Consider the following 26,673-nt stretch of genomic DNA (forward strand, 5'->3'; position numbering starts at 1 on the left):
GGGGTCATGTTATGCACAATAATATGTATTGGAACAGTTCCAATATTCACCATAGGAGTGTAGGTTACTGTGACACCCAGATTTTGTATTCTATGGGAGAGGCAAATCAGTGTTTCAGAAGTTTTTAATTTCTGACCTCTCTTTACCTGTAAGGGTAACAGAAATTTATCAGCCCCAGCAGGAATTATAACATCGCTAGATACCTGCATATTCACAGCATATGGCAATTGCTGGTTTGATTTCAGGGCTGCATTTTCATCCTGAAATACTTCAGGGTCCCCCTTTAACCTGCTCCAGAGGCAAGAATTAATCAGATCTATTTGTATGGCATATCTATGTAAGATATCATTGCCAATGTATATTTGATTATTGGGAGTATTTAAAACTAAAAACAGGTGCTTCACTGATTTATTACCAATAGAGATAGATAATAAGCACTTAGCTGTGATGTTATAGCTTTCAGACCTGTTATCCAGGCCGTTGACGCAGTGGTCTTGGGGAGAAAGATATTTAATCACTTTAGGTTCAGCTATCTGCGCTAATAAACCTTCGCTTATATAGCTAGCTTCCTGTTTTAAGTTTATTTTAGCATACTTGGTTTTACCAAGGTCATGTACTTGTATAGGGATAAATAGATCCTCTTTAACTCTCTCAATCCCTGTGAGGTATTGAGCATGGTCTCCCCCTTTAGGGATTTTAGGATCCCCCTTGTGGAGTGATATGGTTAATATATCGCCATCTAGGGAAATATTCGCTATCTTTCCAGGCGAAATTTTAAAAGTATTACCATCAGAGCCACTAAAAGGAGTCTGATCATCTATTTGTAGAATAGTGATTTCAGGTGTAGAGTTATTCCTGAAATGAATCTCCACAGCATCTGGTTTCTCTTCCACCACGTGACAGCTATGTCGGGTGCGAGATATACCAGATTTTTCATAATTGATAGGCCGTTTAACTTGTGACCAAATTACATTATTTATGCAATCAATTATGGTGCTTAATCGTTTCAGGAGATCACTACCAATAATTAAACGATCAGTTGGCAGATCCACTATAATGACAGGGTGTCTTATGACCCTGTTCCCCAATTTAAATTTTAACCAGGCAGTACCGTAGACTTTTAGGGAGTCACCCCCAACACCTATTAGAGAACCGTCAAATTCTCTTATTTTGGGTTTGTGGGGTGTTAGCTCATTTAGCTGTGTGTAGTACCTGTGGGATAAGATAGTTGCCTGTGACCCAGTGTCAATTAATCCCCTGATAGGGTTGGAGACTGAATCTTGCAGCTCAACTAGTACATAATATCTTCCTGTAGTTTCTATCATTTCACACATAAAATTTGCATTCTTGTACATCTGTGGGCTTCGCCACGTTTTACCTGGATCCGCTGTGTCATTCGATGCAGAGGAAATTTCATACCTACCTGTTTCCCCTATGACAAGGTCAGCTGGGTTCTTGTGTACTGCATCTGTGGAAATAATGTTAAGAGAACACTGCAGAGGAAAAGTTTGGTTAATTTTTCCCGGCTGATGTCGCTCATTGTCACAGCTAATTTGTCCGTTTCCGGTCTGTGGGGAGATAACATGATTAGTATCATTGATATTTATTATTACAGTTTGTATATCTCTACCCTCCCCTTCAGGTGATACTGCAGTATTTATGACTGTGCCTGTGGTCCACTGCTGACCACTGGCTGTACCCCTAAAAAAGTATTGTTCGGTTGCTGAGCCGTAGATTTTTGACTCATATTAGCGATTTGTTCGCTCAACCGATTTAATTGGGTAAACAGCATATCTACCTGATTGTACAAGTTACCTCTACCCCTGGGCCTATCTCTTGGTGCCCCATTGTACTGATTCCTGGACCATTGCGTTCCCTCAGAATCAGGGCCACTATTTCTATTCTGGCGTGGTTGCCCCTGGGGTTCAGCTTGTTCAGTATTAATATTTTGGGGAGCATTATATACCTGGGGTGTCTGGTTACCCTGAGAATATCTTCGCCGTTTATTGTATCTACCCTTGCGCGGATACCAATTATTTGGTGAGTATTCTCTTTGTGAGTAATTATTCACCTGATTATGTCCCCCACTTTGGTTATAGTCTCCCTGCACCTCAACCTGTGTAGGGGGAGGGGCAGAATTAAACCTCTGTGGAGATGGCCTGTTTTGACTGGCCACCTCTGCATAAGTCCTCTTGTTAGACTCCAAATTGAGGGGGCTAGGTGATACCCTAGTTTCTGCCACAATTTTGGGTTTTGACTCCTTTTTAACCCCCTGCTCACTGGATTGCTGAATAGAGTATAATTTTGTACTCTCTTTGATCAGCCATTCCAATGAGCAGTCCTCATCAAAATCTCTAGCTAAGTTAATTTTGATGGGTGTAGGTAGTGCTTCAAAAAATAAATTTACAAATTCTGAGCCATCAAATCTGGGATTATCTTCAGCCATACTGTACGCATTTTTCAATACAGAAAGGAATTCGACTGGACTCTGATTCGCACGACACTTTAAACCATATACCGCTATTTTCGCGGCAGTTTTAGTGCGATATTGCCCGAATTCTTTTCTGCATTGTTGTTTTACCCCATTCCAGGAATGAATATTCATATCCTTTAGTGAAACAAAGAATTTGTGATGCCTACTGTCAAATACCCAAGGCAGAAATTCAATTTTCAATTTCTCACTTGTAACATTCATTATAGCTAACGCATTTTCAAAAGCCTGTAAATGATCAATTACAGATGTTGTTCCCTTATTGGAGAATATAGGTACTGCGCTACAGCTGTCCTCTGGATTTACATCCTGAGGGGATTGTCTATTTGGGAAATCTACTTCTGACCCGTTAGGGGTCATTTGTCTATTTTGTTCTATATATTTTCGTACCTCGTCCCTGACGCGTTCGCTAAAGGAGTTAGCATTATCTGTATTATTCTCATTGCTAATATAGGGGTTTTCATTATGGCGATATGACCTTTTTAAATCGCTTAATTCTCTCTGGCTTTGCGCAAGCTGTTTATTTAAATCTTGTATCTGCGCGATTAAGTCCATATTGTGCTTATCTAAGGTGGCTAGGTTTTGGGCAAATTCATCCATTTTATTTTTGGCTGTTTTTAAACCCTCTTCGCGTCTGCGCGAGGAACGAATACTATTTTCTAGCTCCTGTATTTGCAATCGTTTGTCTGTGACACAAAACGACATTTCGTCAATTATGCATATTAAAAGGGGCCAGGATTTTAGTATTAGTTCGTCTCGCTTTATGGGAGCTTTGCATTGATTAATCATTAATAATTCCTGGAAGAATTCATTCTCTTCATTCCACATATTATTATTAACGGTAATATTTTTAGCCCTAGTTTCAAGCATATCCATAAAATCATTTAATTCACCCGCAATATTAAACTTCCCTTTAAGGTAACTTAAGATATCTTTCTTAAGGACCTGACCTTTAGTAATAGGTATGGTTATGGGACCAATTTCATTGCTATGTATAGAATTAAATGAGTCACTTCTGGCTACAGACATTATTGTATTGGTTTAGTATTTATTTAACTAAAATGCTAATACAATTTTTTTGCCAATAAAAAGAGAGAAAAATTTTATATTTCAAAAAAAAAATATTATTAATTTTGAAATATGAAAAATTAATATTCCGAAATATGAAAAATCAATATTTTTGATTAACTTTGAAAATATGAAAAATTAATATTTTTGATTAATTTTGAAATATGAAAAATTAATATTTTTATTAATTTTTCAAAATTAATCTTTAATAATATTTCAAGATATTAATGTCAATCTCGAAACATGAAAATTAATATTTCAACTTCTCAAAAAAAAATTATATCTTTAAAATATTAATATCGAAATATGAATTTATTTTTTTTCTCTTTTATAATAATTTCTATTTACTTACAAATATATTATATCAATTATGATGGAATATTAATAAATCTCAGAAAAAGTGCCTCCAATTCTTATGTCAGTATATTTATGAAAATCTTAGCAGTGCTATCCAAATAATATATATAAGTTTATGGCAGGGTTATAAACACAATACAAAGAAATAGAAACCCTTATCAACCATGCACCTACTAGACCATACAATTAATATAAATATCTGAATTCTTTTATTTAGTTAATATCCATAAACATATTGAACTATATTTGCAATAAAAGGAAACTAAATAAAAGTTTATATGCGTTAGAACCAACTCTTAAGATATGCTATTCTTCTTACAAAACCCAGAACAATATACCTTCACAATTCAGCCTTATTTATTTAACACAATGGGACTAAAAACCTTTAACATCCAAGCAATACAATTCTAAACAGTGTTTATAAAACAATAGGATAAAATATATATTCTGCTATTTAACTGCAATTTATCCTAATACAAAATTAACCGACAATATCAGAACTCGTATAGATGAGTTACTTAGCCAATTCAGACACAGATTTGAACAATACCTAGGCTTATAACTACCAATTTAAAATACAATATACTTCACCAATTTTGAACCAATTCGTAGCGGTCTTTAGGTCATCTCATTTGAAAGAAGGTTTTTGCACAAATCAAGGATAAGTTTTAAGCTCCTTGCTGAAGTGAACTTTTTTTTTTTTTCAGGTATATCGCAGCCAAAATCAGATCACTAATTTTCAACAAGTTACAGACAACTCTCCCTTGTGCATTCAACACTCCCATTATATAATCATTGATGACATCATGTGGGTGGCACTATGGGAGCTGACCTTCCCATTGGTTATCTGGGAAGTCTAAATCGGATTGGCCCTTGGAAATTTCATTTTTAACAGCCAGAAAGAACCTTCTGGCTGTAGTTCTCGCAACATAAAACCAGGTGGCAGCATACAGTACAACATAGCAATACAATACAGCATTTCTGACATTTTTAAGCAAGTTAATTTTTTTTTTTCATAAAATGGTTATTTAATCAGATTACACTCTCTGCATTAATCATATATAACCCCAATTACAGATGGTTAATATTAGGTTATTATTTTTTTTTTTTATTATTCTGATACCAAATATGTTATATTATTAACATTTTATTATATCAAGGCAATTTAATACTGCTAATTAGTAGCTTAAAATGCATTACAATTTTATCGGTATCCTGGCATTTATATGTGAATAATAGCTTATTTTTAATTCAGTATTGTACTGTATTCCAAGTGAATCCTGTCTATGTAGATCTGAAATAAGAAAATAAATGTTAATAATCACTTCTCTTCAGGTCCATAAACATCTATTCATGTTTTTAAACACACAGAGGCTAAGTAAGATCTTTTGTGTTTTCAAAACATATATATCATTTCTATGTATATCTGAATTTATTTCCTATATAAATATCCCCTGCAGCAATCATCCACCTAATACAATGTGCTTAATTTTAATATATATATATCATGAATCATTCCAAACATACATGGAAAACTGGCATTGTTCCCCTTGCAAAATGTATTTAATTTTATTTGTGTCACCTTCCCCCATGAGGGGGTTTTGCAGTACTTCTTCAAATAGAGATTCAGTGAGATAGAACTGTTGTATCACACGTGTCAAATTCCAAAGGGGTCCTTGAACACATTCTTTTCTCACCTCACCAAATGTTCTGAAGTTATAAAAATCTGCATATATAGTCAAATGAATAGGGTCACTGAGCTATTTCCTTTAGAAAAGAAATGTTTGTGTGTTTTACACTACAGGGGTCATGCTTCAAAAAGGCTCTACTGATCGTCAATCCTGATAGACGTGTATTAGAAGCTGTGTTCAACAAACTCATGTTCAATTAATCCTGAGGTCTCATCTAACATATACAGTGTATAAAATATACATATATATATATATATATATGTACACATATGTAATATTCATCATAATATTCATATACTCTGACAGGACATCTTTATTTCAAGTTTGTATTTATTTTAACTAGGTAGAATAGTTACTAAATAGTTATTAACTATTTACTAACTACCTAGTTAAAATAAATACAAATTTACCTGTAAAATAAAACCTAACCTGAGTTACACTAACACCTAACCTTACACTACAATTAAATAAATTACCTAAATTAAATACAATTAACTACATTAAATACAAATACCTAAATTACAAAAACAAACAAACACTAAATTACACAAAAGTAAAACCCACCACCCACACAACCAACCCCCCAAATAAAACTCTAACTAAAAAAACCTAAGCTCCCCATTGCCCTGAAAAGGGCATTTGGATGGGCACTGCCCTTAAGAGGGCATTTAGCTCTATTGCAGCCCAAAGCCCTAACCTAAAAATAAAACCCACCCAATAAACCCTTAAAAAAACCTAACACTAACTCCTGAAGATCCACTTACAGTTTTGAAGATCCGACATCCATCCTCAACGAAGCAGAGAGAAGTCCTCAACGAAGCCGGGAGAAGTGGTCCTCCAGACGGACAGAAGTCTTCATCCAGACGGCATCTTCTATCTTCATCCATCCGGCGCGGAGCGGGTCCATCTTCAAGACATCCGACACGGAGCATTCTCTTCTTCCGACGACTACCCGACGAATGAAGGTTCCATTAAGTGACATCATCCAAGATGGCGTCCCTTAGATTCCGATTGGCTGATAGAATTCTATCAGCCAATCGGAATTAAGGTTGAAAAAATCCTATTGGCTTTGAAGAACCAATATTTTACAAAGGATTTATTCATGTTCTGAAATAATTCATGGGCACAGTGTTACTGCTACTGTCTTTAATTGGCAGATTCTAATTAGACTTGTGACAATAAATACACAGATTCACTAGTTTTACACTCAAACTAGAATCACAAAAAACTTTTATTACAATGAAATCCTCTCTCTGGCAATACATATGTTTCATTGTTCAGTATCCTACAATAAACAGGCAACCTTTAGTCTAAATGAACATAATTTAATTTAATCTGCGCAATATGTTAAATTTGTTCATTATTTGCTGTCTACATCAGATATTATTTTAAACACAAATTGTAGTGCACTAAAATGTTTCTGAAATGGCACCATCTGCCAAATTCTACCCTAGTTTTTTGGCACATACATAGTAGTGCTTTGTATCCAGGATTTTTTTTTTAAAGTAGAAATAATATTTATTTAAACACAATGGAGAAGTCTATGATACTTTCTTTATAACCCAATATTTTATTTTTATACGTTTTTATTATTAAACAACTTCACGACTCTGTCTACAGTAATATTAAGTAGACCAGTGATGTAATATAATGTTATGCCTAACTTTGTTGGGAATATTTTATGCTATTTGAGAAACTAATCACTTCTTCTTGCGGGGGTTAATTCATCAAAGTGTGTGAAAATTTACTTGACAGATTAGTTCATAAAAACACTAGTTTTAGTGAAACAATTTTACATGGGATTAAATTTCACAGTTAAAAATCAGTTATATATTTCTATGTACAAATAATGACTTTTCTAGATAATATAGTTCAGCAGCCCCATATATCCTCGTTAAAGCAAATTATCTAGACCTTTTAAGAACTGGTTACTTTTGGTAGGTTATGCAGCATTCACTTGGCAACTAAGTCTTTGAGGGATTAATGTGAGGCTTTTTTTCACAAATTATATGAAATACCAGACTCTCCAAAATTTACTACATATGACTATTTTTGTAATGTTTCTAATATTAGCATTCTTATAGTACAAATCAGCAGTTTATGTATCAAAATCTCGGCAGACTTGTTCTAGTCTACTGTTTCAGAGGCCCCAGCCAGAGAAAAAAAAATGCTTTATTTAAAAAGCCAGTGGACCAGTGTTTCAGAGAAGCAGAGACATCTGCTGTCTAAAACTGTATACCGTTCTAATACTTTGCTTGATTTTAGTACTAAAGAGAACTTTGTTTTTGCTTTCTGAGATCAATCACAAGCAAATTAATTATACCCAAGATAGCATCAAGTTGAGTTATTTACTGATATATATATATATTTTACATTATACCTCTTGCTGGGATATTGCTATTGTGGTATTATGTATTGCTGGGTTACCAAATAATCAGGGAGGGGCAAAACAAGATGTAATACCCTTGTTCCACCCTCTGTAGAAAAGCCAAAAAGCAAATTCTGAAACACAGGTTTTCAAAATGCTGCAAATCATGCTGGTTTGCTAGTTTAACTGTACATGTACAGTTGTAAGGACACTGAGGGCTTAACAGGAGAACACCCTGGTTACATGTACAGTTGTAAGGACACTGAGGGCTTAACAGGAGAACACCCTGGTTACATGCACAGTTGTAAGGACACTCAGGGCTTAACAGGAGAACACCCTGGTTACATGTACAGTTGTAAGGACACTCAGGGCTTAACAGGAGAACACCCTGGTTACATGTACAGTTGTAAGGACACTCAGGGCTTAACAGGAGAACACCCTGGTTACATGTACAGTTGTAAGGACACTCAGGGCTTAACAGGAGAACACCCTGGTTACATGTACAGTTGTAAGGACACTGAGGGCTTAACAGGAGAACACCCTGGTTACATGTACAGTTGTAAGGACACTGAGGGCTTAACAGAAGAACATCCTGGTTACATGTACAGTTGTAAGGACACTGAGGGCTTAACAGAAGAACATCCTGGTTACATGTACAGTTGTAAGGACACTGAGGGCTTAACAGAAGAACATCCTGGTTACATGTACAGTTGTAAGGACACTCAGGGCTTAACAGGAGAACATCCTGGTTACATGTACAGTTGTAAGGACACTCAGGGCTTAACAGGAGAACACCCTGGTTACATGTACATTTGTAAGGACACTGAGGGCTTAACAGGAGAACACCCTGGTTACATGTACAGTTGTAAGGACACTCAGGGCTTAACAGGAGAACACCCTGGTTACATGTACAGTTGTAAGGACACTGAGGGCTTAACAGGAGAACACCCTGGTTACATGTACAGTTGTAAGGACACTCAGGGCTTAACAGGAGAACACCCTGGTTACATATACAGTTGTAAGGACACTCAGGGCTTAACAGGAGAACACCCTGGTTACATGTACAGTTGTAAGGACACTCAGGGCTTAACAGGAGAACACCCTGGTTACATGTACAGTTGTAAGGACACTGAGGGCTTAACAGGAGAACACCCTGGTTACATGTACAGTTGTAAGGACACTCAGGGCTTAACAGGAGAACACCCTGGTTACATGTTCATTTGTAAGGACACTCAGGGCTTAACAGGAGAACACCCTGGCTACATGTACATTTGTAAGGACACTCAGGGCTTAACGGGAGAACACCCTGGTTACATGTACAGTTGTAAGGACACTCAGGGCTTAACAGGAGAACACCCTGGTTACATGTACAGTTGTAAGGACACTGAGGGCTTTACAGGAGAACACCCTGGTTACATGTACAGTTGTAAGGACACTGAGGGCTTAACAGGAGAACACCCTGGCTACATGTACAGTTGTAAGGACACTCATGGCTTAACAGGAGAACACCCTGGCTACATGTACAGTTGTAAGGACACTGAGGGCTTAACAGGAGAACACCCTGGTTACATGTACAGTTGTAAGGACACTCAGGGCTTCACAGGAGAGCACCCTGGTTCTAGTAGCTACTACTTAGTGTTGATGGCCAATGTGTTTTCCTAGTACACATCTCACAAAAAATCATGTGAGCCATTATTTGAAGTGTAGTCTAGATATATTACTTGAGTCTTCTTTATCTTTAACATTATCTGTTTTATGCATTATCTTTCCTTCAACTAATGTTTCAGTTCTAGCTTTTAATCCCTGTGGGCTTCTATCTTTTCTTGCTTCACTTCCTTGACTAGATGGTTTTTCCTCGTCTCAACCATCTCAATCATGGATTTCTTTCTAAAGACCAGAATGTTCTTAACCGGCGAATCATTAAGGTAGTTTGCCTCATTTTCTTCCTTTTATTGCTTGCCTTTCATGCTTTTATTTCTTGTTCCTGTATTAAGTTTTCTGATACCTATGTTCTACAAACTTGTTGTTAAATAGCATATTTAATTGAAAATGTTATGTGTACGTACCATATATATGTCGGCTGGAAAAATAAAAATAAAATAAAACTAATTTGCCATGTAGAATAAGATTACACCACTCATTCACCTAAAAATGAAATGTAACCAGTAGCAAACATGATGATCTAGGAGAATAATAAATCTTATTAACTTATTTTGTTTTTTTCTCTGTATGAACATAGGGTGACCAAGGTCAAGCTGGACCTCCTGGACCACCAGGGGCTCCGGGGGCCAGAGGACCACCTGGGGATACAGGCAAGGATGGGCCAAAAGGATCACCTGGTGTACCTGTAAGAAAAACACTTGAATTAATGAACTAAGATGTGTAAATGAGAACATAATGGTTTTGAAATTAAATTATTTTCACAACATTTCTTTATATGTGTATGTATGTGTGTGTGTGTGTGTGTGTGTATATATATATATATATATATATATATATATATATATATATATATATATATATATATATATAATTATTATTATTATTATTATCAGGTATTTGTAGAGCGCCAACAGATTCCGCAGCGCTGTAAACATAGTCGGTGTACAGGATAGCTTTTGTAGGGGTCAAGTGGGTAGAGGGCCCTGCCGAGAGTTTCACTGTTGTAGTCGGCTCTTATGAAGCGATCTGTAAACAGCTGGGCCCATAGGCTTACATTCTAAAGTGTTCAAGGGGATCACAATGATTAAAACACAAAGATTAAGGAATTAGCTTTCCAGTGGGAGGTGTGAGAGTGGGTCCAGCACTTTTTAAAGGGTCTTCCTGAATCAGCTTTACATACAATGAACTAAAATCTGCTGCTAGGCTGAACTAAATAAATGTTAGGTAGAATGATGCATTCAAAGAAAAGATTAGTCTGAGAATAAAATGTAAATCTATTTTTTTTTTAAGTTTCATTAGCTGTTTAAATATTGACAAAATAAGTGTAAAGTTTCAGTGTCTATAAAACAATGGAAGCTGCTATGTTCTAACTTAGGTTACTTTCTCTGCTGTGGCCAATTAGAGACAGTTATAAATAGGTCACTAGAGTGTGCAGCCAATGGCTGTGTGGAATATAACAGTGCCCTGCACTTCCATTTCTAACAGGAACTGAAAAGCCTCACAATTTCAGTATGGAATTACAGAAAAAGGGGACAAAATAAATAATGAAAGTATATTGCAGAGGTTTTATATATATATATATATATATATATATATATATATATATATATATATATATATATATATATATATATATATATATATATATATATATATATATATATATATATATATATAATTTTATATTAATATATCATTTTAAGGCTTCCTGTAACAGAATAGGCAGATGAGATAGCATGGACCACAAATCTATGGTCCTATGGGGTTTGCAATGACTTCAAACAAAGCAAATCTAAACCATTAATCAAAGAGGATACAGCAGTGGTACCAACAGAATAATACAAACATAGTGGTGACATATTATGTTCACCACTAAATAAATCACAGAAATGATCTACAAAAGTCCCCACATCTTACCATGGGTAGTATTTATTCTATTAAATAAATGTACTTTTTTCTCAGGGTTTGCAAGGACAACCAGGGGAAAATGGAATGATGGTAAGTAACTACTAATAACATAACTTAATAACAATAATTGTGTGTCTTTTAGTCTATATTTCAAGTGTGAAACCATCATCTGTAATTATAGAGAATTATATTTTGTTTTAATAACTCATTTTCATACGTGGCCACAGATTTCTGCTTTTATTGCTTTATCTGTTAAACATTTTTTTAAAAGACAAAATGTCCTAATTTACACAATGTAGACATATTATTTTGCATTAGATCATCTCACCTGACCTGAGCGGAAAGCTTTAGACCAATGGGCCCAGTGTTAGATAATACCCACTCCTCCTTCAGCTCTCAGTAAAATTACTGAAAATGCAGAATACAACAAACATTAAAATGTTTTCATTACTTTATCAATCATTCATAGTTAGTGAAAGAACACAAATTGATTTAGTTATAAAATAGATGATGATAGATAAAATCGCATTGACTACAAATAATACTCAGGAATCATCTATTATATTTTTTGCTTTTACTAAGGTTTTATGAAATAAGTACACAGAGTGCCATATAATGCAGTAGGTTTAGTAACCACAGTGCTATACAACATACACCAAATCCCTTTCTGGATTCTACTCACCTAAGTATCCTCAACAGTATGAGGTATAAGAAGTGCATATGATGAGTAAATCCACTCTCGTGTGCTCCCAGCTGTTGATGAAAACCTTTCCGGCAGTAGGTATCCTCTGAGCTGCTCCCAGTGGTGTGTGGTTAAAGCAATGTCTTTGTAGTATCAAACACCAGACAGCAGTGGCTAATCTGTAAACTGCATTATATTTACAATACAGCTAGAAGTTCCTCAGATTAGATCTATTATTTTATTGTTGTTCTATTATAAAGTGCAGGAGACTCTGGTACCACAATATGCAAACACATAAATACATGAGACCTACAAAGAATTCATGTCATGAGTCCCACAGTCACTGGCATCCATGCCAACTCTACACTTCAGGGTAGATATTTATAATGTTGGACAAACTCCCGGGACTATTATACAACAAGACACATGGGCAAAGTCATGATTGTTCCAGGAAAAATGGGGACTCCTATTAAGCATGACTTTGTCAGAGAACATTGCAATATGGACTTATTTTATTTGTTCATGTTAATATAACTGTGACTTTCTGCTCTGTTTGTATTTTAAATTATTCCATAAAGCAAGTTTTATTTATTTATCTCATAAAAGGAGCTATTGTTCCTCTCAATGTTTATTCTTAATCGTGCCTAGTAGTACAGTCACTTTAATGCTTTGTGTTTAACAGGGCCCTAGAGGACCGCCTGGGATAAAGGTAATTTCTAATGGCACTGCTGCTGCTATCTTATGTTATCACTACCATAGAAAACTTAATTTTCTTTTATTGTATTCAACATGTCTGAACACTGGCATGCCCTGGAAAAAGGGACATATCTTTGTAAGTTTGTCTTTAAAGGGGCGCAAAACATCTTGTAATAAAAATATTTAATTGTGTTTAAATGTTTGCAGTATACCTTTCTAATTTATTTTCTGCTCTTTTTATATAATTTAAATCGGGAATTCTGGGTTTTCTTATAATGAGAAACAGAACTGCACATTGCAGATTTCATATGTCCTGCTACATATCTGTCCCTAATTGGCCTTAGCAGTGGTGAAGGGCTGATATACTCCACTGCAAAACAACAACACCTTGCTTAAAGGGACAGTCAAGTATAAATTAAACTTTCATTATTCAGATAGGACTTTTAATTTTAATTGACTTTCCAATTTACTTTTATCATCAAATTTGCTTTTTTCTCTTACCTATTCTAAACATAGGTAGGCTCATATGCTAATTTCTAAGCCTTTGAGGGCTGCCTTTTATCACATTCTTTTTAAATCTCTTTTCAACACAAAGAAACAGAAAGTACACGTGGGCTATATAGATAACACTGTGTTCAGGCACAGGGGGTTATTTAAGATCTTGCACAAAACAATGCTAAATTTAAGACAATAGATAATAAACCGTCACAGTCATGTGATCAGGGGGCTGGAAGAAGGTTCCTAGATACAAGGTAATCACAAAGGTAAAAAGTATATTAATATAACTGTGTTGGTTATGCAAAACTGGAGAATGAGTAATAAAGGGATTTTCTATCTTTTAAAACAATAACAATTCTATGGTTGACTGTCCCTTTAAACCAGGAACAAGTGCAGATTGGCTCCAAATAATTCAAGTGGTAGATCAGTTTAGCCAATGAAATACAATTGCAGCAAGCAAGGGGGTTATCTGTTCTAAAAATTTCACACTAGGCTGATATGATCTGTTGCAAAACACCAGAACAGATTTGTAATTAGAAATTGTTTGATGTCTCTTTAATCTGCTGAGTGCGAAAGAGGGCTAAATCAAACTGCCATTTAAGGGATTAAATGGTATCAGACCAATCTTTAGTTGATTCAGATTAAAAGAAATGCTGCTTTATTCTTCACAAAGTGTTAGTTTTCTGTTATTTTATTTGCTACTTAGTTTATTATCATATGTTTCTATTTATGGTAATTAGAAGTCTGTTCTATATACCATATACAAAATCAACATGCATGTTTACCTATTTTAAATGTATTTATTATTTTAGGGAGAGCCTGGAAGCACTGGGAAGCAGGCAAGTTATCTCTTTCATTTAACAACCCACAGTTTTTACAGTGTGGACAGTTTTTGCCTTCTGTATTTCAATTAACATTAAATTCATTTTTTCCATATTTTAACATATAGCTTTTTTTTTTAGCTGCAGTGCATGTTCATGTACTGAGAAAAAAAACACTATGGTGTATATTAATGTGCGAGTAGTAGCGTATCATGTCCGCTGCACATCGATAAATGCTGACAGCATACGCTGTCGGCATTTATCATTGCACCAGCAGTTCTTGGGAACTGTTGGTGCAATGCCGCTCCCTGCAGATTCGCAGCCAATCGGCCGCTAGCAGGGGGTGTCAATCAACCCAATCATATTCGATCGGGTTGATTTCTGTCCGCCGCCTCAGAGCAGGTGGACAAGTTTTGGAGCAGCGGCCTTTAGACCGCTGCTTCATAACTTCTGTTTCCGGCGAGCCTGAAGCCTGATAAATATGCCCCCTTGTTTCTATGCTTGTGGGGTGCGTCATTGTAAGCCAATAGAGTTGCGGGAGGTTTGCTTACCAGCCAGTAAGCTTCAATCCCACAGACTACTATTGCACAAACTTGTACTTTCAAATAGTATCAAACTCAAAAGAGCTTTAATTTAACCTTTATGCTTGCAAAATTATTCTAACATGTTTATACACATATTGAGCTCTTTAATACGCAGGATAGAATTTTTTTAAAGCATAGTGTCCTTTAAATCTGATCATCTATTGAAAGTGTAATTGCAAGTTTGCATTTTAAATAAGTATATTAGAAAATATTTAATTGTTTACTGGTTATGGAAAAATATTTTTTTTTAATAATTGGCATGTGCAGAGCTAATATTAATGCTATATCATTAGATACAACAGAATATAAGGTATAAGATACTTTGAAACATTATACAAAGAAGATCTAATTTTTAATTACAATTTTTAGGGTGAAGATGGTATCCAAGGAGAACTAGGTCCCCAAGGGCCAAAGGTACATCAGCATTCAGTCTGCTACTTGTAATTCACATATGGCCTAAACATACAGCACCTTCTATTTTACCTCTGACATTTAAAATGTAGTTTTTGCACTATTAAAGGCATAGTCAAACTTAAACTTTCATGATTCAGATAGAGCAGTTAAGCAACTGTCTGTTTTACAGCTTACATTCAAATAAAGATACCAAGAGAACGAAGAAAATTTGATAACAGGAGTAAATTAGAAAGTTGCTTAAAATTGCATGCTCTTTCTGAATCATGAAAGTTTAATCTTGTAGACTATTCTTTTAAGGCTCCAGCTTTATGTGTTTACCCTCAAAAATGGGTTAAAGCTTCAAGCACTGCAGCTACTCAGCTGAACACAGGCAATGATTTGTAGAGATGTGTGACTGCTGATTAGCTCATTGGCTTGGACCAGTCTATCCCAAACCCAGTGCTCAGGACCCTTAACAGGCCAGATATCCATTATGGGCTCTAGACTAGAGCACAGGTGAAAAATTCAGCTCACACACCAGCTAATTATGTCGCCTGTGCTCTAGTTAAGAAATAATGAATATCTGGCCTATTAAGGGTCATGAGGACTGGAGTTGGGAAACACTGCATTAGACCATGCAGTTTTTGCATTGGAATGTCCCTTTAAACACAAACAGGTGCATACATAATTACATACTAACCACTAATAAGCTGTACTGAGTTATGGCACAGATGTTAATAAGCAAGATGAAACATGTTTATACCACCTCCACCTGAGTACTGGGACTATCTTGACTACTACTTCAGCCTAGATAGTATTAAGACTGCAGAAAGGGATACTTAATTACTGTTTTCTTTATAGTCAAGATAGAATCACTAATCTAAAAACCTCTCCAATTACCAATGCGGTTCATGGAGACTATTGATTAAATTGCAGAGACATAAATTTGATTGAATACGTGGATTTGTAGAGGTTTTTTCCATGCTTACTGATTTTTATCCTCAGTGAACCTAGTCCAGCCATTAAGACAATTTGATGAAAGGCAGAAATATCCTCCAGTTTCTTCCCATGTACAATAATTCACTTTTCTGCAGTGAGCTCTGTAACTAGCAGAGCAGAGTGACCAGTTTCTGCTAAAAGGACAGGTGTTATAGCCATGAGATCACTGAGTGAGATCATTTTCTGCACATCTAATGTGTCATCTTAGATTTTATTGTTTCCTTTGTGTATCTGTGTAGTATCTAGGAAAAACCAGTGACTTTGATTATTTTTAAATTATATAAGAAATCCTTGACTAACACAGTTGATAACATCATAGGAGTACATGTTAACAGAGGTTATTAACCTTAGAAGTATCTCTTCAGGTCGCTCAGTCATGCATGTTCATTTGCAGATGTTAAAAAGTTTACTGGAAAAGTTACTACATATAGGGCTAAATTACAAGTGGAGCCCTAATTTATTGCCCGTTTGCGGGAGCTCACAGAAGCAATTATCAAATCTCTGGTTAATTTGATAAATTTGCCCCAATAGAGTGGTGTGTATTTTATTAAAAAATAAAGATAGTAGTATCTTTATTTTTTAATAAAATAACCGCAAAAAGCAGTTATATGGGATTAAATGTGTGGTAGGTGTGGGGTGTTAGGAAAAAAACTGCACTGAAAAGTGCCTTTACATTGCGGTCTAGGGAGAACTGTGTGTTCCCATTAAATATATATGCTTATATAGCAATAGCGAAAAGGAAATCCAATGGCAAAGTAAAAAACAAAGGCGTTTTTGTAATCCAAACGGATAAAAATACCATGGGGGTCCAACAATCACTCAGGTTAAAACAGCACTAGTGTACTGTGAGCTGACATGTTTCGGCTAGGTTGCCATAATCATAACTAAATTAGTACACCTGTGATACGTATTTAAAAGCAAATCTTAACCCCTTAAGGACCAGCGACGTACCCTGTATGTCACTGGCCTTTTTTTGGGACTTGATTGTTTTATAGCATGGTCTTGCCACCAGCGTTGAGACTGCTCTATTCCACAAAGCCTGCTGGAGGGAGGGCATTGATAGCGTGTTCCTGCTAGACATGTGCTATTATGTCCTGAAAAAACCCTTAATGACCAGTGACATACAGGGTACATTGTGGTCATTAAGGGGTTAATACTCACTGGTTGCTCATGCAACCAATACCTGTGTGTCAAAACAAGAGTGAATATAATTAACTCTATGTATACCAAAACACTACCTGAACAGATTAATGTTGTATAAAAAATGTATTGAATATTGTCTTGCGTATATATACCGCAATGTATACTGATTAAAACACAGTAATGATAGGGTGAACATGTATGCAAGCTAAGATAAATATATAATTATCTGATGCATAATTCTTATGCTCATTTTTAAAGAAAATAGATGTGCATAAACCCTAAGGTGCTGATGGATGTACCAGCAGTCAATATATAACCGCATCAATACATTGGTAGGGTTAAATGCAACGGAGACAAAATAAAATAAATACAATAAATTAATTAAAGGTATATAGCTCAAATTTCAAAAATACAAAATTCCAAAATTATCTGATACCATCTCCAAAGCTAGATCTCCTTATGATTTAAAGGGCACTCTAGCTACGGACATCAAAACTTCAATTAGAAGCAATGTCAACTACCTACATAAATGTAGGAGTATGGATCCAGACCTGGAGGGATTCATATTATCAGAAAAAAGCGCATTTAAGCACTGGTATTTAGGCAGTACAGAAATGGTCAGAATAGAGAAGAATGGAATATCTTACTATTCATATGTGAAATTCCAAAACACCATACCATAGGAAAGTCTATATTATATATATCTTAATATCAAACTACTTTTTGACAAAAGGATGTAGTAAATGGTATTATACATATGAATAGAGAACAAAAGGATCATAATACTATAAACAAGATTAAGTGTTGTGTCTGCAAAATACAGACTGCATAGATAGAAAGCAGATTTCAATGATCAGTACAGGATATGCAATTCAAAAGATATAGATATATATGCATATATAATGCACACACGTATAAAGAAAGATTATCCAAAACATACATATATACTGTAAGTGTGTAACGTGCAGAAGTAATATACATAGACAATATGTAAAAACCTGAATGTTGTCTAATCAAAGCTGGTATGTACCTAATCATTGAAAGCTATGCACTACATGCAATAGTAAATTGTTCTAGAATAAAATAGTTCTAGAATAAAATCGGATGGAATAGGTAAAGCTTACGTCTTGACTGATAGGGCTTGGGCCCAGCTGAGAGAATGATCCTGCACCATACATATCCAAGCAGTCATTTCCAATAATTGATCAGGTCATACTCTGAGTTGAGTCCCTTAGGTACCCTGGTCTGTAGTCTACATATCCAGAACATTTTACATTTTCCCAAAACCTTATCTCTGTCCCCTCCCCTTGGTGGAGACTTGACAAACTCAATGGCTTGCCACCTAAATGTATTATTGCTTTTATGGTGAACATTTTTAAAATGTTTAACCAGAGGTGTAGAAGCTTTTCCTATTTTGATAGTTGACAAGTGGTTGCGAATTCTGGTATTTACGTCATTTGTCGTAAGACCAGTGTATTGAAGGTGACACTCAATGCATGTAATGAGGTATATAACATAGGAGGATGTTCAGTTCAGGCAGGATGAAATTTTAAATTCCTCTCCAGTAACCACAGAACGAAATATATCTGAGAAAATACAGTACTCACAAGGTCTGGAGTATATAAATATGTGCATATACACATATTAACCCCTTAAGGACAAGGCCATTTTTTAATTGTCTTACCCTTAAGGACCAGGGCTATTTTTACATTTCTGCGGTGTTTATGTTTAGCTGTAATTTTCCTCTTACTCATTTACTGTACCCACACATATTATATACCGTTTTTCTCGCCATTAAATTGACTTTTTAAACATACAATTATTTTCATCATATCTTATAATTTACTGTAAAAAAATATATAAAATATGATGAAAAAATGGAAAAAATACACTTTTTCTAACATTAACCCCCAAAATCTGTTACACATCTACAACCACCATAAAACAACCATGCTAAATAGTTTCTAAATTTTGTCCTGAGTTTAGAAATACCCAATGTTTACATGTTGTTTGCTTTTTTTGCAAGTTATAGGGAAATAAATACAAGTAGCACTTTGCTATTTCCAAACCATTTTTTTTTCTTCAAAATTAGCGATAGTTACATTGTAACACTGATATCTGTCAGGAATCCCTGAATATCCCTTTACATGTATATATTTTTTTAGTAGACAACCCAAAGTATTGATCTAGGCCCATTTTGGTATATTTCATGCCATCATTTCACCGCCAAATGCGATCAAATAAAAAAAAAATGAACTTTTTCACAAACTTTAGGTTTCTCACTGAAATTATTTACAAACAGCTTGTGCAATTATGGCACAAATGGTCGTAAATGCTTCTCTGGGATCCCCTTTCTTCAGAAATAGCAGACATATATGGCTTTGGCATTGCATTTTGGTAATTAGAAGTCCACTAAATGCCACTGTCACCACACTTGTATTATGCCCAGCAGTGAAGGGGTTAATTAAGTAGCTCGTAGGTAGCTTGTAGGGTTAATTTTAGCTTTAGTGTAGAGATCAGCCTCCCACCTGACAAATCCCACCCCCTGATCCCTTCCTGACCCCCCTCAAACAGCTCTCTTCTCTCCCCCACCTCCCAATTGTCACCGCCATCTTAGGTACTGGCAGAAAGTCTGCCAGCACTAAAATAAAAGGATTTTTTTAAATTATTTTTTATATATATATATATATATATATATATATATATATATATATATATATATATATATATTAAATTCAGCAGTGATGGATCCCCCCTTAGCCCCCAACCTCCCTGATCCCCCCTGATCCCCCCCATACAGCTCTCTAACTCCCCACTCTACCTATTCTCTACTATCTTGGGTACTGGCAGCTGTCTTCCAGTACCCAGTTTGCTCAAAACAAATTGCCCATTTGTTGAAACCCTTACTTTTCTGTAGTGTAGCTTCCCCCAACCCCCTACCCTCCCAAATCCCTTTAGAATTTATTTCCCACCCTCTTCCTCCCTCCACCTCCCTGAGTCCACCTCTCTCCCTCCCGCTACCTCCACCTCCAATCATTTGCGCGCTCTGATCCAGAAGTCCAGCCAACGATAGGCAGCCCACCCACTTCCCTGCTATGGCAATATCGAGGCATCACGGCAATACCTTGAAAGTGTCTGGAAGCGATCAGGATCACTTCCAGGCACTTTAAAACCCTAACAATGTACAGGGTACGTCGCTGGTCTTTAAAGACCAGTTTGTGTAAGACGTACCCTGTACGACGTGTGTCGTTAAGGGGTTAACACATAAATATATATGTATATAGTCATATATATATTTAAAAATGCTGCCCATCGCTGAGCTACTTACCCCCTTCACTGCACTAGGTTCTCATGCTGTGTCTCACGGAATGAGAACGAGGCTCCCTTTGGAACCTATGGAAGCGCGCTCTCATGAGTGCAATGCTTCCTAGCAATGTGAACGGGAGGTTCTGTTTTAAAGGAAAGAATTGCCAGGATTCCGTAAAGTATTAAAAGTAAAATTTAACTTTTATTAATAAACATACTAAAATACATGGGATAAGCATATCCCTGTGCCTAACGAACTGGCTGACGCGTTTCGGTAAAATCCGTACTCATAGCCATAAAAACACATGTATAATGGCAACTTAAAAACCCCTCACTCATACTCTCATTGGATGGAGGTTAATAGGCACACCTGAGTAATCTGCGTTAACCCATTAAATTCAACAATTCACTTGTGAATGCATATATATATATATACAAATACAAACGTATTGAAAAGTCAACTCATATTGTTGTTTTGTTAGATTGTGACATGATTCAATTATATAATTTTAATTACAATATGGGAGGCTTAAAACAAGAAAGAGAGAGAGAGTAAAAAGACCTTAATGTACCTTCAGCATAGATATCTGTGTAGTTGAATGCTAATAAACGTTATCAAGGTTGTGTTCCCATTGCGCTCAACTTGTAATACCAGTGCACATTAGCGTGTGATGGAATTACTCAATGGAGTGCTCCACTGCACACAGCAATAACAATCACTGAAGTTTGCATTGAGACTGAAACTTAGCTTCTTTCCATTCCAGGATACCTAGGTAGGCTGAGGAGCATGCATTTGTCTTAAGAACTAAATTGCACAGTCTTTGCAGCAATGTTTGTAACAATGTTATACAAAGAGTACTTGAGACACATGCATGCTCCTCAGCCTGTTATTTTTTTAATGCATGATCCATTATAAACCAGCACTTTATTGCCAGGCTTTAAATGGTGTGTACCTCTAACACATATATGTTTTCAAGGCGTTGTCCTAATCAACCACTTAGTGTTAGAAGTACACAAATTATTTTGCTCTATTAGTTTTAATTTAAACAAAATGACTAAAATGTTTAGAACCATGGTTATTGGAAAGCTCTCTATGCAGGCAGACCTGTGCGTATCGTTTTCAGCAGGACAACACTGTATTTAGCAATCCAGAAGTTGTTTTAACATTGTGCCTTTATTATGAAGGTTTATGCAAAACATTCTCAACAATTAAAAGGGAATTGAACCAAAACATTTTCTTTCATGATTCTGATAGATCATGCAATTTCTAATTTACTTCTATTAATTTACTTCTCATGGTGTCTTTTGTTGAAAAGCATCGGTGTAAGCTTAGGAGCATGCACGTGTCTGGAGCACTAAATGGCAGCAGTTTTGCAAAAATGCTATCCATTTGCAAGAGCATTAAATGGCTGCACTATTTCCTGCAATGTAGTGCTTTAGACACCTACTTAACTTCAACAAAGAATACCATGGGAACAAAGCAAATTTGATACTAGAGGTGAATAGGAAACTTTTTATTAAATGAATGCTCTGTCTGAAACACAAAATATTGTTTAGGTTTCATATTACTTTATATGTGATGTAAAAATGGAAAACTTAGCTGTATTACAACAACTTATCATGCATTTGTTCACCATCATTCCATAATTTCACCATTTATTAGAAGTTAACTATTGTAATGTGCATATATTTACAGGGTGAGCCAGGGCTCAAGGGTGAAAATGGAACAGATGGCTTTCCAGGGCAAAAGGTAAAATGTGTGACACTTTGCACAGATTATGTAATATATGTCTAGTTATTCTTTCTATAGACCTAGATTACAAGTGGAGCACAAAATTGTTAGCGCTATGGGGCACTATCATCGCTAGAGGGCAATCCAATTGGCTGGTCATGTTTTTCTAAATGGATTCATGCAAACTTGAAATACTTCCTTAAAGGAACATGAAATACTATTTTTTTCTTGCATAATTCAGACAGGGTGTACAAAAATCCAATGTATTTCTACTATCAGATTATACTTGGTTATCTTGATATCCTTTGTTGAAAATCAGATAGGTAGGCACAAGAGTGTGCATGTCTGGAGCTCTATATTTCAGCAGTTTTGCTAAAATGAATTAACAATGTTACACATTGTGCAGACACTGCAACCATCTAGGGGTCGATCCGATATAAAGCGTCGCCCGCAAAAGCCGGCGACGCCAATAATTGCGCGGATTTGGTATCCTATATACGGCGTAAGCTAGAAGTTACGCGCGTATATTTCTGCCGTCGCCCGCAGTTTTTTGGGCCATAGGCAGGTATACCAAACCCGCGCAGTTTGGTATCCAATATGCAGCGTAAGGACTTACGTGGCGAAAATGGAGAAAACTTACTCCATTTTCACCTCGCCACAAAAAGCAGCCGTAAGAAGCCTTACGCTGACTATTGGAGCCCCGTAACTCCCTAAATTAGCTGCTAAAATAAACCTAACACCTAACGCATGCGCAATGTCTATCTCCCTGTCAACCGCGATCTGCTAAAATAAACCTAACACCTAACGCATGCGCAATGTATATCTCCCTGTCAACCGCGATCCCCCCCCCCCCGAAATCCCTAATAAAGTTATTACCCCCTAAAACGCCGCTCCCGGACCCCGCCGCCATCTACATAAACTAACCCCCATCTAGTGAGCCCCTAAAACCGCCGCCATCTACCTTATCTATCCCGTAATCTGACCCCTTACACCGCCGCCACCTATATAAAAATGATTAACCCCTAATTTAATCTACCTACCCCGCCGCCAGCTATGTTATCTATATTAACCCTAAGTATATTATAGTTAATATAGTTATTACATTATATATATTAACTATATTAACCCTAATTATATTAGGGTTAATATAGTTAATATAGTTACTATAGTATTTATATTAACTATATTAACTCTATCTAACCCTAACACCCCTAACTAAATTTATATTAAATTAATCTAATTAATTTATAAACTAAAATATTCCTATTTAAATCTAAATACTTACCTATAAAATAAACCCTAAGATAGCTACAATATAATTAATAATTACATTATAGCTATGTTAGGGTTAATATTTATTTTACAGGTAAATAGTTAATTATTTTAACTAGGTATAATAGATATTAAATAGTTATTAACTATTCAATATCTACCTAGTTAAAATAATTACCCAATTACCTGTAAAATAAATCCTAACCTAAGTTACAAATACACCTACACTATCAATAAATTTAATAAACTACAAACATCTATCTAAAAATACAATTAAATTAACTAAACTAAATTACAAAAAAAAACAAACACTAAATTACAAAAAATAAAAAAAAGATTACAAGATTTTTAAGCTAATTACACCTATTCTAAGCCCCCTAATAAAATAATAAACCCCCAAAATAACAAAAATTCCCTGCCCTATTCTAAATTAAACAAATTTCAAAGCTCTTTACCTTACCAGCCCTTAAAAGGGCCTTTTGTGGGGCATGCCCCAAAGAATTCAGCTCTTTTGCATTCAACAAATACAATCCCCCCCCCATTACAACCCACCACCCACATACCCCTATTCTAAACCCACCCCAACCCCCCTTAAAAAATCCGAACACTACCCCCCTGAAGATCTCCCTACCTTGTCTTCACCACACCGGGCCGAACTCCTGATCCGATCCGGGCGATGTCGTCCTCCAAGCGGCAAAGAAGAAATCTTCCTCCGGCGATGTCATCCTCCAAGCGGCAAAGAAGAATTCTTCCTCCGGCGAAGTCTTCCTCCAAGCGGCAGCAAAGTCTTCATTCTTCCGGCGGCATCTTCAATCTTCTTTCTTCGCTCCGCCGCCGTGGAGCATCCATCCCGGCCGACTGCTAAACTTGGAATGAGGTACCTTTAAATGACGTCATCCAAGATGGCGTCCGCCGAATTCCGATTGGCTGATAGGATTCTATCAGCCAATCGGAATTAAGTTAAAAAAATCTGATTGGCTGATTGAATCAGCCAATCAGATTCAAGTTCAATCCGATTGGCTGATCCAATCAGCCAATCAGATTGAGCTCGCATTCTATTGGCTGTTCCGATCAGCCAATAGAATGCGAGCTCAATCTGATTGGCTGATTGGATCAGCCAATCGGATTGAACTTGAATCTGATTGGCTGATTCAATCAGCCAATCAGATTTTTTTAACTTAATTCCAATTGGCTGATAGAATCCTATCAGCCAATCGGAATTCGGCGGACGCCATCTTGGATGACGTCATTTAAAGGTACCTCATTCCAAGTTTAGCAGTCGGCCGGGATGGTTGCTCCGCGGCGGCGGAGCGAAGAAAGAAGATTGAAGATGCCGCCGGAAGAATGAAGACTTTGCTGCCGCTGGGAGGACGACGTCGCCGGAGGACGAATTCTTCTTTGCCGCTTGGAGGACGACATCGCCCGGATCGGATCAGGAGTTCGGCCCGGTGTGGTGAAGACAAGGTAGGGAGATCTTCAGGGGGGTAGTGTTAGGATTTTTTAAGGGGGGTTTGGGTGGGTTTAGAATAGGGGTATGTGGGTGGTGGGTTGTAATGGGGGGGGGGATTGTATTTGTTGAATGCAAAAGAGCTGAATTCTTTGGGGCATGCCCCACAAAAGGCCCTTTTAAGGGCTGGTAAGGTAAAGAGCTTTGAAATTTGTTTAATTTAGAATAGGGCAGGGAATTTTTGTTATTTTGGGGGTTTATTATTTTATTAGGGGGCTTAGAATAGGTGTAATTAGCTTAAAAATCTTGTAATCTTTTTTTTATTTTTTGTAATTTAGTGTTTGTTTTTTTTTGTAATTTAGTTTAGTTAATTTAATTGTATTTTTAGATAGATGTTTGTAGTTTATTAAATTTATTGATAGTGTAGGTGTATTTGTAACTTAGGTTAGGATTTATTTTACAGGTAATTGGGTAATTATTTTAACTAGGTAGATATTAAATAGTTAATAACTATTTAATATCTATTATACCTAGTTAAAATAATTAACTATTTACCTGTAAAATAAATATTAACCCTAACATAGCTATAATGTAATTATTAATTATATTGTAGCTATCTTAGGGTTTATTTTATAGGTAAGTATTTAGATTTAAATAGGAATATTTTAGTTTATAAATTAATTAGATTAATTTAATATAAATTTAGTTAGGGGTGTTAGGGTTAGATAGAGTTAATATAGTTAATATAAATACTATAGTAACTATATTAACTATATTAACCCTAATATAATTAGGGTTAATATAGTTAATATATATAATGTAATAACTATATTAACTATAATATACTTAGGGTTAATATAGATAATATAGCTGGCGGCGGGGTAGGTAGATTAAATTAGGGGTTAATCATTTTAATAGAGATGGCGGCGGTGTAAGGGGCTTACATTAGGGGTTAATAATTTTAATATAGATGGCGGCGGTGTTAGGGGCTCACTTTAGGGGGTTATAGATATAATATAGCTGGCGGCGGGGTACGGGAGCGGCGGTTTAGGGGTTAATAACTTTATTAGGTTGCGGCGGGGTACGGGAGCGGCGGTTTAGGGGTTAATAGCATTTTTATTGTTAGGCTAGTGAGGAGGGATAGCGGATAGAGGGTTAGACAGTGCGGGCTATGTTAGGGAGGCGTGTTAGACAGTGCGGGCTATGTTAGGGAGGCGTGTTAGACAGTGCGGGTGTTTTAAACTTTAGTCAGGTTTTATAGGCGCCGGCAGATTCTAACGTGGCGCAAGTCACTGGCGACGCCAGAAATTTGTACTTACGCAGATTTCTGGACATCGCTGGTTTGTCAGACTTACGGCACGTTAGCATCTGACGGCGACCTATATGGGATGGCTCGAGTTGCGAGCTGAAACTGCGGGCGACGCCGGTTCCCTCGCTTGCGCCGCAAACTGCGATCGATATCGGATCGCGCCCCTAGTGCTCAAAAGTATTCAGGCAAATTGCTCTCATTATAGTTCCCCAGGCACTTGCACGCTACCTACCTAAGTATTCTCCT

At 36.3% G+C, this 26,673-nt stretch overlaps 1 protein-coding gene across 1 annotated transcript in view; it reads left to right on the plus strand.

The window, feature by feature from the left end:
* COL23A1 (collagen type XXIII alpha 1 chain) overlaps positions 1 to 26,673 on the plus strand; it is a 267,708-nt gene that overhangs the window by 146,476 nt on the left and 94,559 nt on the right. Inside the window, exons 5-11 of the mRNA XM_053717243.1 lie at positions 9,820 to 9,900; positions 10,215 to 10,322; positions 11,600 to 11,635; positions 12,910 to 12,936; positions 14,234 to 14,260; positions 15,196 to 15,240; positions 22,364 to 22,417. Coding sequence (XP_053573218.1) covers positions 9,820 to 9,900; positions 10,215 to 10,322; positions 11,600 to 11,635; positions 12,910 to 12,936; positions 14,234 to 14,260; positions 15,196 to 15,240; positions 22,364 to 22,417 — 378 coding nt within the window. The remainder of the gene's footprint in view (positions 1 to 9,819; positions 9,901 to 10,214; positions 10,323 to 11,599; positions 11,636 to 12,909; positions 12,937 to 14,233; positions 14,261 to 15,195; positions 15,241 to 22,363; positions 22,418 to 26,673) is intronic.

This window comes from Bombina bombina, chromosome 6, assembly GCF_027579735.1.
Source record: "Bombina bombina isolate aBomBom1 chromosome 6, aBomBom1.pri, whole genome shotgun sequence".
Lineage (NCBI taxonomy): Eukaryota > Metazoa > Chordata > Amphibia > Anura > Bombinatoridae > Bombina > Bombina bombina.